The 12,585-nt window shown below is 55.9% G+C and overlaps 2 protein-coding genes across 3 annotated transcripts in view; one reads left to right on the plus strand and one right to left on the minus strand.

Moving 5' to 3' along the window:
- LOC116958207 (calmodulin-regulated spectrin-associated protein 1) overlaps positions 1-12,585 on the minus strand; it is a 296,794-nt gene that overhangs the window by 128,647 nt on the left and 155,562 nt on the right. The gene's annotated exons all lie outside the window — the stretch shown is intronic.
- Positions 1-12,585, plus strand: part of LOC142907070 (valine--tRNA ligase, mitochondrial-like) — a 62,697-nt gene that overhangs the window by 23,255 nt on the left and 26,857 nt on the right. Inside the window, exons 4-7 of the mRNA XM_076056054.1 lie at positions 1,141-1,244; positions 3,336-3,417; positions 4,523-4,599; positions 7,854-7,968. Of these exons, the coding sequence (XP_075912169.1) occupies positions 1,141-1,244; positions 3,336-3,417; positions 4,523-4,599; positions 7,854-7,968 (378 nt within the window). The remainder of the gene's footprint in view (positions 1-1,140; positions 1,245-3,335; positions 3,418-4,522; positions 4,600-7,853; positions 7,969-12,585) is intronic.

Consider the following 12,585-nt stretch of genomic DNA (forward strand, 5'->3'; position numbering starts at 1 on the left):
ATCGTCATCATCGTCATCAACATCGTCATCACCGTCATCAACATCGTCAACAACATCGTCATCAACATCGTCATCAACATCGTCATCATCAACATCGTCATCAACATCGTCATCATCATCAACATCGTCATCAACATCGTCATCATCGTCATCAACATCGTCATCAACATCGTCATCATCGTCATCAACATCGTCATCAACATCATCATCATCGTCATCAACATCGTCATCATCATCATCATCATCGTCAACAACATCGTCGTCATCAACATCGTCGTCAACAACATCGTCAACATCGTCAACAACATCGTCATCATCAACATCGTCGTCATCAACATCGTCGTCAACAACATCGTCAACATCGTCAACAACATCGTCATCAACATCGTCATCAACATCGTCATCAACATCGTCATCAACATCGTCATCAACATCGTCAACAACATCGTCATCAACATCGTCATCAACATCGTCAACAACATCGTCATCGTCATCAACATCGTCATCAACATCGTCATCAACATTGTCATCAACATCGTCATCATCGTCGTCATCAACATCGTCATCATCAACATTGTCATCATCAACATCGTCATCATTAACATCGTCATCATCATCATCGTCATCAACATCGTCAACAACATCGTCAACAACATCGTCATCATCAACATCGTCATCAACATCGTCATCATCAACATCGTCATCATCAACATCGTCATCATCAACATCGTCATCATCAACATCGTCATCATCATCATCATCAACTTCATCATCAACGTCATCATCGTCAACAGAAAACACAAACGCAGACGAAACAACAACAACCGCCCCCGTGTCCCCCTTGTGTCCCCCCCCCCGTGTCTCTCCCCCTGTGTCTCTCCCCGTGTCTCCCCCCGTGTCTCCCCCGTGTCTCCCCCGTGTCTCCCCCCCCCCGTGTCTCCCCCCGTGTCTCCCCCCGTGTCCCCCCCGTGTCTCCCCCCCCCCGTGTCTCCCCCGTGTCTCCCCCGTGTCCCCGCCCCGTGTCTCCCCCGTGTCTCCCCCGTGTCCCCCCGTGTCCCCCCGTGTCTCCCCCGTGTCTCTCCCCGTGTCTCCCCCGTGTCTCTCCCCGTGTCTCCCCCGTGTCTCCCCCGTGGTGTCCAGGGCCTGCCACGGTTCTGTGCGCGTGCCGAGGTTCTGCAGAGACTTGGTGATGCCCGGCTGCTACGCCGGAGCGAGCCGCACGGCACGCTGCTGTCCATCTGCAGGTGACTCGCCACCTCGTCCCCCTGTCCCCGTGTCTCCGTGTCTCTGTGTCCCCGTGTCTCCGTGTCTCAGTGTCTCAGTGTCTCCGTGTCTCAGTGTCTCCGTGTCTCCGTGTCTCCGTGTCCCCACGCGGTGTCTCGGTGTCCCCACTCGGTGTCTCCGTGTCTCAGTGTCTCCGTGTCCCCGTGTCTCCGTGTCTCAGTGTCTCCGTGTCTCAGTGTCTCCGTGTCTCAGTGTCTCCGTGTCTCAGTGTCTCCGTGTCTCAGTGTCTCCGTGTCCCCACGCGGTGTCTCAGTGTCTCCGTGTCTCAGTGTCTCCGTGTCTCAGTATCTCCGTGTCTCCGTGTCTCAGTGTCTCCGTGTCTCAGTGTCTCCGTGTCTCAGTGTCTCCGTGTCTCAGTGTCTCCGTGTCCCCACGTGGTGTCTCCGTGTCTCCGTGTCTCCGTAGTCGATCAGGAGACGTGGTGGAGCCCATGCTCAAGTCCCAGTGGTTCGTGTGCTGTCCCCGTGTCTCCGTGTCCCCACGCGGTGTCTCTGTGTCTCTGTGTCTCCGTGTCTCCGTGTCTCCGTGTCTTCGTGTCTCCGTGTCCCCACGTGGTGTCCCCGTGTCTCAGTGTCTCAGTGTCTCCGTGTCCCCACGCGGTGTCTCAGTGTCTCTGTGTCCCCACTCGCTGTCTCCGTGTCCCCACGCGGTGTCTCCGTGTCTCCGTGTCCCCGTGTCTCAGTGTCTCAGTGTCTCAGTGTCTCCATGTCTCACTGTCTCAGTGTCTCCATGTCTCAGTGTCTCAGTGTCTCAGTGTCTCCGTGTCTCCGTGTCTCCGTGTCTCCGTGTCTCAGTGTCTCAGTGTCTCAGTGTCTCCGTGTCTCCGTGTCTCCGTGTCCCCACGCGGTGTCTCCGTGTCTCTGTGTCTCTGTGTCGCCACGCGGTGTCTCCATGTCTCAGTGTCTCCGTGTCTCAGTGTCTCCATGTCTCAGTGTCTCAGTGTCTCCATGTCTCAGTGTCTCCGTGTCTCAGTCTCTCCATGTCTCAGTGTCTCAGTGTCTCCGTGTCTCAGTGTCTCCGTGTCTCAGTGTCTCCGTGTCCCCACGCGGTGTCTCCGTGTCTCCGTGTCTCAGTGTCTCCGTGTCTCCGTGTCTCCGTAGTCGATCAGGAGACGTGGTGGAGCCCATGCTCAAGTCCCAGTGGTTCGTGTGCTGTCCCCGTGTCTCCGTGTCCCCACGCGGTGTCTCTGTGTCTCTGTGTCTCTGTGTCTCCGTGTCTCCGTGTCTCCGTGTCTTCGTGTCTCCGTGTCCCCACGTGGTGTCCCCGTGTCTCAGTGTCTCCGTGTCCCCACGCGGTGTCTCAGTGTCTCTGTGTCCCCACTCGCTGTCTCCGTGTCCCCACGCGGTGTCTCCGTGTCCCCGTGTCTCAGTGTCCCCACGTGGTGTCTCCGTGTCCCCACGTGGTGTCTCTGTGTCTCCGTGTCCCCGTGTCTCAGTGTCCCCACGTGGTGTCTCCGTGTCCCCGTGTCTCCGTGTCCCCGTGTCTCCGTGTCTCCGTAGTCGATCAGGAGACGTGGTGGAGCCCATGCTCAAGTCCCAGTGGTTCGTGTGCTGTCCCCGTGTCTCAGTGTCTCCGTGTCTCCGTGTCCCCGTGTCTCAGTGTCCCCACGTGGTGTCTCCGTGTCTCCGTAGTCGATCAGGAGACGTGGTGGAGCCCATGCTCAAGTCCCAGTGGTTCGTGTGCTGTCCCCGTGTCTCTGTGTCCCCACTCGCTGTCTCCGTGTCCCCACGCGGTGTCTCCGTGTCTCCGTGTCTCAGTGTCTCCGTGTCCCCGTGTCTCCGTGTCTCCGTAGTCGATCAGGAGACGTGGTGGAGCCCATGCTCAAGTCCCAGTGGTTCGTGTGCTGTCCCCGTGTCTCAGTGTCTCAGTGTCTCAGTGTCTCCGTGTCTCCGTGTCTCCGTGTCTCAGTGTCCCCACGTGGTGTCTCCGTGTCTCCGTAGTCGATCAGGAGACGTGGTGGAGCCCATGCTCAAGTCCCAGTGGTTCGTGTGCTGTCCCCGTGTCTCAGTGTCTCAGTGTCTCCGTGTCCCCGTGTCTCCGTGTCTCCGTAGTCGATCAGGAGACGTGGTGGAGCCCATGCTCAAGTCCCAGTGGTTCGTGCGCTGCCAGGACATGGGGCAGCGTGCAGCACAGGTGGGGGGGGGGGGGCACGGGGGGGGGGGCACGGGGGGGGACACGGGGGGAGGGGGAAGGGGGGGAGAAGGGGGGGGGCCACCTCAGAGCCACACAGGTGAGACAGTGCAGGTGAACGTCGCAACCCCCTGTCCCCCGTGTCTCCCCCCGTCTCCCCCCGTCTCCCCGTGTCTCCCCCGTGTCTCCCCGTGTCTCCCCGTGTCTCCCCCCGTCTCCCCCCGTCTCCCCGTGTCTCCCCCGTGTCTCCCCGTGTCTCCCCCCGTCTCCCCCCGTCTCCCCGTGTCTCCCCCCGTCTCCCCGCGTCTCCCCCGTGTCTCTCCCCGTGTCTCCCCCGTGTCTCCCCGTGTCTCCCCCCGTCTCCCCCCGTCTCCCCGTGTCTCCCCCCGTCTCCCCGCGTCTCCCCCGTGTCTCTCCCCGTGTCTCCCCCGTGTCTCCCCCCGTCTCACCGTGTCCCCCCGTGTCTCCCCGTGTCTCCCCCGTGTCTCCCCGCGTCTCCCCGTGTCTCCCCACGTCTCCCCGCGTCTCCCCGCGTCTCCCCGCGTCTCCCCGTGTCTCCCCCGCGTCTCCCCCCGTCTCCCCCCGTCTCCCCGTGTCTCCCCGCGTCTCCCCGCGTCTCCCCCGTGTTTCCCCGTGTCTCCCCGTGTCTCCCCCCGTGTTTCCCCGTGTCTCCCCCGTGTCTCCCCCCGTCTCCCCGTGTCTCCCCCCGTCTCCCCGTGTCTCCCCGTGTCTCCCCGTGTCTCCCCGTGTCTCCTCCGTGTCTCCCCGTGTCTCCCCCGTGTCTCCCCCGTGTCTCCCCGTGTCTCCCCCCGTCTCCCCCCGTCTCCCCCCGTCTCCCCGTGTCTCCCCCGTGTCTCCCTGTGTCTCCCCCGTGTCTCCCCCGTGTCTCCCCGTGTCTCCCCCCGTCTCCCCCCGTCTCCCCGTGTCTCCCCGTGTCTCCCCGTGTCTCCCCCGTGTCTCCCCCGTGTCTCCCCGTGTCTCCCCGCGTCTCCCCCGTGTCTCCCCGTGTCTCCCCGCGTCTCCCCCGTGTCTCCCCGCGTCTCCCCGTGTCTCCCCGTGTCTCCCCGTGTCTCCCCGTGTCTCCCCGTGTCTCCCCCGTGTCTCCCAGGCTGTGCAGGATGGTCGGCTGGAGTTGATTCCTCCATCGCTACACAAGTCATGGACATCCTGGCTGTCCAATGTCAAGTAACGGAACTTGCACATTCGCACACACACACACACGCATGCACACTCACTCACACACTCACACACTCACTCACACACACTCACACACTCACTCACACACTCACTCACACACTCACACACACTCACACACTCACACACTCACGCACACACACACTCACACACACTCACACACTCACGCACACACACACTCACACACACACACACTCACTCACACACACTCACACACTCACTCACTCACACACTCACTCACACACTCACACACACTCACACACTCACACACTCACGCACACACACACTCACACACACTCACACACTCACGCACACACACACTCACACACACTCACACACTCACGCACACACACACTCACACACACTCACGCACACACACACTCACGCACACACTCACACGCACGCACACACGCACCCACACACGCACGCACACTCACACACGCACTCACGCACACACTCACGCACGCACACTCACACACGCACTCACGCACACACTCACGCACACTCACACACACTCACGCACACACTGACACACTCAATCACACACTCACTCACTCACACTCACTCACACTCACTCACTCACACACTCACACACTCACTCACTCACACTCACACACACACGCACTCACACATGCTCCCACACACGCACACACTCTCCCACACACGCACGCACACACTCACACACTCACACGCTCCTACACACTCACGCACACTCACACACACATTCACGCACACATGCACACACTCACACACACTCACACTCACTCACACTCACTCACACACTCACACACACTCACACACTCACTCACACACTCACTCACTCACACTCACTCACACACAAAGATCCCCCGTATAGCCTCAACAGACTGTAGGGGCAAGCGCTGTTAGCGAGCACCTATGAAGGCCGGAACGGTACACGAGGGGGTGGGTGGCCAACACCACGCCCGACCGCCTTTGTCTCCCTAGTGGCGATATTTACACACCGCACCAGGTACTCATTTGAGGCTGAGTCGACCTAGGGGAGGCCCGGGACCGGTTCAGATAATCGTCACTGGTGTTGGCCGTGAGCGGGAATCAAACCCGGGTCGCCAGGTTCATAGCGCAGCATAGCGCTAACCACTACACTACCGCTCCCCACAAACACTCACACACACTCACGCACGCACACACGCTCCCACACACTCACACGCACACACGTACTCACGCGCTTACACAAAAAAAGACAAATATCGCCCCCGTGTAGCCTGTAACAGACTGTAGGGGCAAGTGCTGTTAGCGAGTAGCAGCAGCTGTGAAGGCTACCGGCACCGTGGCACACACGAGGGGGTGGGTGGCCAGCACCACCACGCCCGGCCGCCTTTGTCTCCCCAGTGGCCTTCACAGCCTCTGCTACTCGCTCACAGCACTTGTCCCAGCAGGCGTGTTGAAGGCTGCACGGGGGACCTTTGCCTTTGTGTGCGAGTACGTGTGAGTGCGTGCGTGAATGTGTGTGTGAGTGTGCGTGAGTGTGTGTGTGCGCGTGAGTGTGTGATGTGCGTGCGTGAGTGTGTGAGTGAGTGCGTGCGTGTGTGAGTGCGTGCGTGACTGTGTGTGTGGTGTATGTGAGTGCATGCGTGAGTCTTTGATGTGCGTGCATGAGTGTGTGAGTGCATGCGTGTATGTGAGTGTGTGAGTGTGTGCGTGTGTGAGTGCGTGCGAGTGCATGCGAGTGCATGCGTGCGTATGTGAGTGATGTGTGTGCGTGAGTGTGTTATGTGCGTGCGTGAGTGTGTGGTGAGTGTGTGATGTGTGTGAGTGCGTGCGTGCGTGTGTGATTGTGTGATGTGCGTGCGTGCATGAGTGTGTGAGTGCGTGAGTGAGTGCCTGCGTGAGTGAGTGAGTGCGTGTGTGAGTGTGTGATGTGTGTGATGTGCGTGCGTGAGTGTGTGAGTGCGTGCGTGAGTGTGTGGCATGAGTGCGTGAGTGTGTGAGTGTGAGTGCGTGTGTGAGTGTGTGATGTGCGTGCGTGAGTGTGTGAGTGCGTGCGTGTGTGAGTGCGTGCGTGCGTGAGTGTGTGCGTGTGCGTGTAAGTGTGTGAGTGTGTGAGTGAGTGTGTGTGTGTGAGTGCGTGTGAGTGTGTGAGTGTGTGAGTGTGAGTGTGTGAGTGTGTGAGTGTGTGTGTGTGAGTGTGTGAGTGTGTGAGTGTGAGTGTGTGAGTGTGCGTGTGAGTGTGTGAGTGACTGTGTAAGTGAGTGTGAGATTGTGAGTGTGTGTGAGTGTGTGAGTGTGAGTGTGTGAGTGTGTGAGTGTGTGAGTGTGCGAGTGTGCGTGTGAGTGTGTGAGTGACTGTGTAAGTGAGTGTGAGAGTGTGAGTGTGTGTGAGTGTGTGAGTGTGTGAGTGACTGTGTAAGTGAGTGTGTGAGTGTGTGTGAGTGTGTGAGTGCGTGAGTGTGTGAGTGTGTGTGAGTGTGAGTGAGTGTGTGTGTGTGAGTGCGTGTGAGAGTGCGTGAGAGTGTGAGTGTGAGTGCGTGTGAGAGTGTGTGAGAGTGTGAGTGTGTGTGAGTGTGTGAGTGTGTGTGAGTGTGTGTGAGTGTGTGTGTGTGAGTGAGTGTGAGTGTGTGAGTGTGTGAGTGTGTGTGAGTGTGAGTGTGTGTGTGAGTGTGTGAGTGTGTGAGTGCATGTGAGTGTGTGAGTGACTGTGTAAGTGAGTGTGAGAGTGTGAGTGTGTGTGAGTGTGTGAGTGTGAGAGTGTGAGAGTGTGAGTGTGTGAGTGTGTGAGTGACTGTGTAAGTGAGTGTGTGAGTGTGTGTGAGTGTGTGAGTGTGTGTGAGTGTGTGTGAGTGTGTGAGTGAGTGTGAGTGTGTGTGAGTGTGTGAGTGTGTGAGTGCGTGTGAGTGTGTGAGTGACTGTGTAAGTGAGTGTGAGAGTGTGAGTGTGTGTGAGTGTGTGAGTGTGAGAGTGTGAGAGTGTGAGTGTGTGAGTGTGTGAGTGACTGTGTAAGTGAGTGTGTGAGTGTGTGTGAGTGTGTGAGTGTGTGTGAGTGTGAGTGCGTGAGTGTGAGTGTGTGTGTGAGTGTGTGAGTGACTGTGTAAGTGTGTGAGTGTGTGAGTGTGCGTGCGTGGTTGCTGGCCACCCACCCCCTCGTGTGCCACCGTGCCGGCCTTCATTTGGCACTGCTGCTGCTGCCTCTCGCCACTTGCCCTGGCAGACCACTTCAGGCTATCGGGGGCACCTTTGTCTTTGTTGTTGTTGCTGTGCGTGTGCAGGGACTGGTGCGTGTCACGGCAGATCTGGTGGGGTCACCGCGTGCCAGCGTACCGTGTCCTGCCCACCACCACCACCACCGCCACCACCGCCACCACCACCACCACCACCGCCAAAGTTCGTGACTCCACTCTGGAACGTTGCTGTGGGGCAGTGTAGCGTGTGTATGTCACGTGTGTGTGTGTGTGTCACGTGTGTGTGTATGTCACGTGTGTGTGTGTGTATGTCACGTGTGTTTGTGTGTCACGTGTGTCGGTGTGTCACGTGTGTGTGTGTGTCACGTGTGTGTGTGTATGTCAAGTGTGTGTGTGTCACGTGTGTGTGTATGTCACGTGTCTGTGTGTCACGTGTGTGTGTGTGTCACGTGTGTGTGTCACGTGTGTGTGTGTCACGTGTGTGTGTATGTCACGTTTGTGTGTCACTGTGTGTGTGTGTGTCACGTGTGTGTGTGTCACTGTATGTGTGTGTGTGTCACGTGTGTGTGTCGTGTGTGTGTGTCACGTGTGTGTGTGTCACGTGTGTGTCACTGTGTGTGTGTCACGTGTGTGTGTGTGTCACGTGTGTGTGTGTGTGTCACTGTATGTGTGTGTCACGTGTGTGTGTGCGTGTGTCACGTGTGTGTGCGTCACTGTGTGTGTGTGTCACTGTGTGTGTGTGTGTGTGTCACGTGTGTGTGTGTGTCACTGTGTGTGTCACTGTGTGTCACAGTATGTGTCACTGTGTGTGTGTCACGTGTGTGTGTGTCACGTGTGTGTGTCACGTGTGTGTGTGTGTGTCACGTGTGTGTGTGTCACTGTGTGTGTGTCACGTGTGTGTGTGTGTCACATGCGTGTGTGTCACGTGTGTGTGTGTGTCATGTGTGTGTGTGTCACGTGTGTGTATGTGTGTGTGTGTCACTGTGTCACTGTGTGTGTGTCATTGTGTGTGTGTCACTGTGTGTGTGTCACTGTGTGTGTGTCAGTGTGTGTGTGTGTGGGGAGCGGTAGTGTAGCGGTTAGCGCTACGCTGCGCTATGAACCCGGTGACCCGAGTTTGATTCCCACTCACGGCCCACACCGGTGACGATTATCTGAAACGGTTCTGGGCCTCCCCTAGGTCGACTCAGCCTGAAATGAGTTACCTGGTACGGTAAACATCGCCACTGGGGAGACAAAGGCGGCCGGGCGTGGTGCTGGTCACCCACCCCCTCGTGTGCCGTTCCAGCCTTCATAGGTGCTCGCTAACAGCACTTGCCCCTACAGTCTGTTAGGGCTACACGGGGGATCTTTGTCTTTGTGAGTGTCAAGTATGTCTGTGTGTGCGTATGTGGCGTGCTGTGTGTACGTGTGTGTGTGTGTGTACGTGGCGTGCTGTGTGTACGTGTGTGTGTACGTGTGTGTGTATGTGTGTGTGTACGTGTGTGTGTGTACGTGGCGTGCCGTGCGTACGTGGTGCGTGTGCGTACGTGGTCCGTGTGTGTACGTGTGTGTGTACGTGTGTGTGTGAGTGTGTGTGTACGTGGTGCGTGTGTGGTACTTATATACAGTGGTACCTCGGAGATCGAATGCCCCAGAACTCGAACATTTTTTTGCCCCGGACATCGAACAAAAAATCGGAGGTCGAACAACCGGAAAGAACTGGTTTGGGCCGAGACGCGTAACCAGGGCGACCGAGACGCGTAACCAGGGCGACCGAGATGCGTAACCAGGGCGACCGAGACGCGTAGCCAGGGCGACCGAGACGCGTAACCAGGGCGACCGAGACGCGTAACCAGGGCGACCGAGACGCGTAACCAGGGCGACCGAGACGTGTAACCAGGGCGACCGAGACGCGTAACCAGGGCGACCGAGACGCGTAACCAGGGCGACCGAGACGCGTATCCAGGGCGACCGAGACGCGTAACCAGGGCGACCGAGACGCGTAACCAGGGCGACCGAGATGCGTAACCAGGGCGACCGAGACGCGTAACCAGGGCGACCGAGACGCGTAACCAGGGCGACCGAGACACGTAACCAGGGCGACCGAGACGCGTAACCAGGGCGACCGAGACACGTAACCAGGGCGACCGAGACGCGTAACCAGGGCAACCGAGACGCGTAACCAGGGCGACCGAGGCAAAGGCGGATGACCCAGTTTACGCGTAGGCTCTCTCTTCCTCCATCACTGTGAAGTTCCCGCCCCCCCCAATACGACTCCTCTCATCCAGGCCATGGACCAACAGGTAATTTCCAACTTCAAAAAGAACAAAACCTCCTCACGAAGGCCGCCTTTTTTCAACGGTGGCAACATGGGCTGAGGTCCACAATTTTTGTAGAAAAATATCATCCAGATAAGGCGGGAGGGAGCCAGCTAGTGGCAGGCGATTTTTACGATGATGATGATAATGCCATTGAGTCATTTCGGAAGCATCTTCAAACGGAGGCAGAATTAATCCTCTCTTGTATTCTTGGTTCTTTCGGTAAAGTCACGTTGAAGGGAAACAATAAAATAATAAAAGATATATAAAACAATCATCATCAGGTGAGGTTTTCACACCTGATGATGATTGCTTGTGTTGCAGTCGAAACGTCGCGATAATGTTATTGTTTTAGATATATTTTTTATTATTTTATTGTTTCCCTTCAACGTGACTTTACCGAAAGATTTACATTATGAGACCTCGATTTAAAGCTTTCGTGACTGCAAGGATTCATCTTCTTTGGTTCTTTCAGTAAAGTCACCACGTAGAATGAGAATAAAATAATAAATTGATAAAATAAAATAAAATAACAGAATAATATTCTCACGTAAAATGATAAATAGTAATAATATTATTGTGTTATTTTATTTTATCAATTTATTATTTTATTCTCATTCTACATGACTTTACCGTAAGAACCAAAGAAGATTATGAGACCTCCTTTGCCAGTAACAAGATATAGCAATAGGTTTAACCCTTTTAACTGGCACAAAAAAATTGACACGTCTTCTGGGTCCAACACCAGTGGAGACTGGGCTCTAAAGAAAGCCGTCTCGGGTGTGGACCAATCAAATTCAAGGACGGTGCCAATATTATTATCAGAGTTGTCTCTTTTTGTTTGCATTTTGACTGCTTGTGTTGCGGCTATTGCAGACACGATGCCTTGAATAAAGGTGTCAGTTTTTTTTGTGCCAGTTAAAAGGGTTAAACCTATTACTTTACCGAAAGAACCAAGAATATGAATCACTGCAGTAAAGGAAAGCTTTAAATAAAAAATCCTCTCTTGATTGGCTTTTAGTAAATAGGGCCCTCAAGTGAATAATCACTGTTAGTGCTCGACAAAAGGCAAAACAGAGGCAAGAACCCCTTGAAGGGCAATCAGCCAACGTGTTTATGGAGGGGGACTCCCCCTCCTCCCCTCCTCACCACCTTCCACTCAAGACACCCACTCTCCTTACTGCGGGTAAAGTGTGAAGTCCAATGTTCATTTATATTCTACTCTTTATAACTGTGTTTTTTTTTTGCATGCTTTCATGTACTGTACTGTATTTTAATATTGTGAACTTTGTGTTTAAAAATGGCCCGTAACAGGAGGATCCTTGGGTGGGGAACCGATTGATGCGATTTCCATTCGTGCTTATGGGGAAAATTGATTCGGTGTTCGAACAATTCGGTTTCGGAACGAATTAAGTTGTATCTCCGAGGTAGCAGTGTACGTGATGTGTACGTATGCGGTGTTTGTGTTTGATGCTTGTGTACGTGCTGCTGCTGCTGTGCTGCTGCTGTGCTGCTGCTGCTGTGCTGCTGCTGTGCTGCTGTTGCTGTGCTGCTATGCTGCTATGCTGCTGCTATGCTGTTGCTGTGCTGCTGTTGCTGTGCTGCTATGCTGCTGCTATGCTGCTGTTTTGCTGCTGCTGTGCTGCTGCTATGCTGCTGTGTTGCTGCTGTGCTGCTGCTGCTGTGTTGCTGCTGTGCTGCTATGCTGCTGCTGCTGTGCTGCTGCTGTGCTGTGCTGCTGCTGTGCTGTTCTGTTGCTGTGCTGTTGCTGTGCTGCTGCTGTGCTGCTGTGCTGCTGTGTTGCTGCTGTGCTGCTGCTGTGCTGCTGTGCTGCTGCTGTGCTGCTATGCTGCTGTGCTGTGCTGCTGCTGTGCTGCTGCTGTGCTGCTATGCTGCTGCTGTGCTGCTGCTGTGCTGCTGCTGTGCTGCTGTTGCTATGCTGTTGCTGTGCTGTTGCTGTGCTGTTGCTGTGCTGCTGTTGCTGTGCTGTTGCTGTGCTGTTGCTGTGCTACTGCTGTTGCTATGCTGCTGCTGTGCCGCCGCTATGCTGCTGCTGTGCTGTTGCTGCTGCTGCTATGTTGCTGCTGCTGTGCTGCTGTGCTGCTGCTGCTGCTGTGCTGCTGTGCTGCTGCTGTGCTGCTGCTGTGCTGCTGCTGCTGTGCTGCTGCTGCTGTGCTGCTGTGCTGCTGTGCTGCTGCTGTGCTGCTATGCTGCCGCCGCCGCCGCTGTGCTGCTGTTGCTGTTGCTGCTGTGCTGCTGCTGTGCTGCTGCTGTGTTGCTGCTGTGCTGCTGCTGCTGTGCTGCTGCTGTGCTGCTGCTGTTGCTGCTGCTGTGCTGCTGCTGTTGCTGCTGCTGCTGCTGTGCTGCTGCTGCTGTGCTGCTGCTGTTGCTGCTGCTATGCTGCTGCTGTTGCTGTGCTGCTGCTATGCTGCTGCTATGCTGTTGCTGTGCTGCTGTGTTGCTATGCTGCTGTGCTGCTGCTATGCTGCTGCTGTGCTGCTGCTGCTGTGCTGCTGCTG

Source organism: Petromyzon marinus, chromosome 74 (genome assembly GCF_048934315.1).
Source record: "Petromyzon marinus isolate PM22_M1 ecotype Great Lakes invasive population chromosome 74, UKy_Petmar_22M1.pri1.0, whole genome shotgun sequence".
Lineage (NCBI taxonomy): Eukaryota > Metazoa > Chordata > Hyperoartia > Petromyzontiformes > Petromyzontidae > Petromyzon > Petromyzon marinus.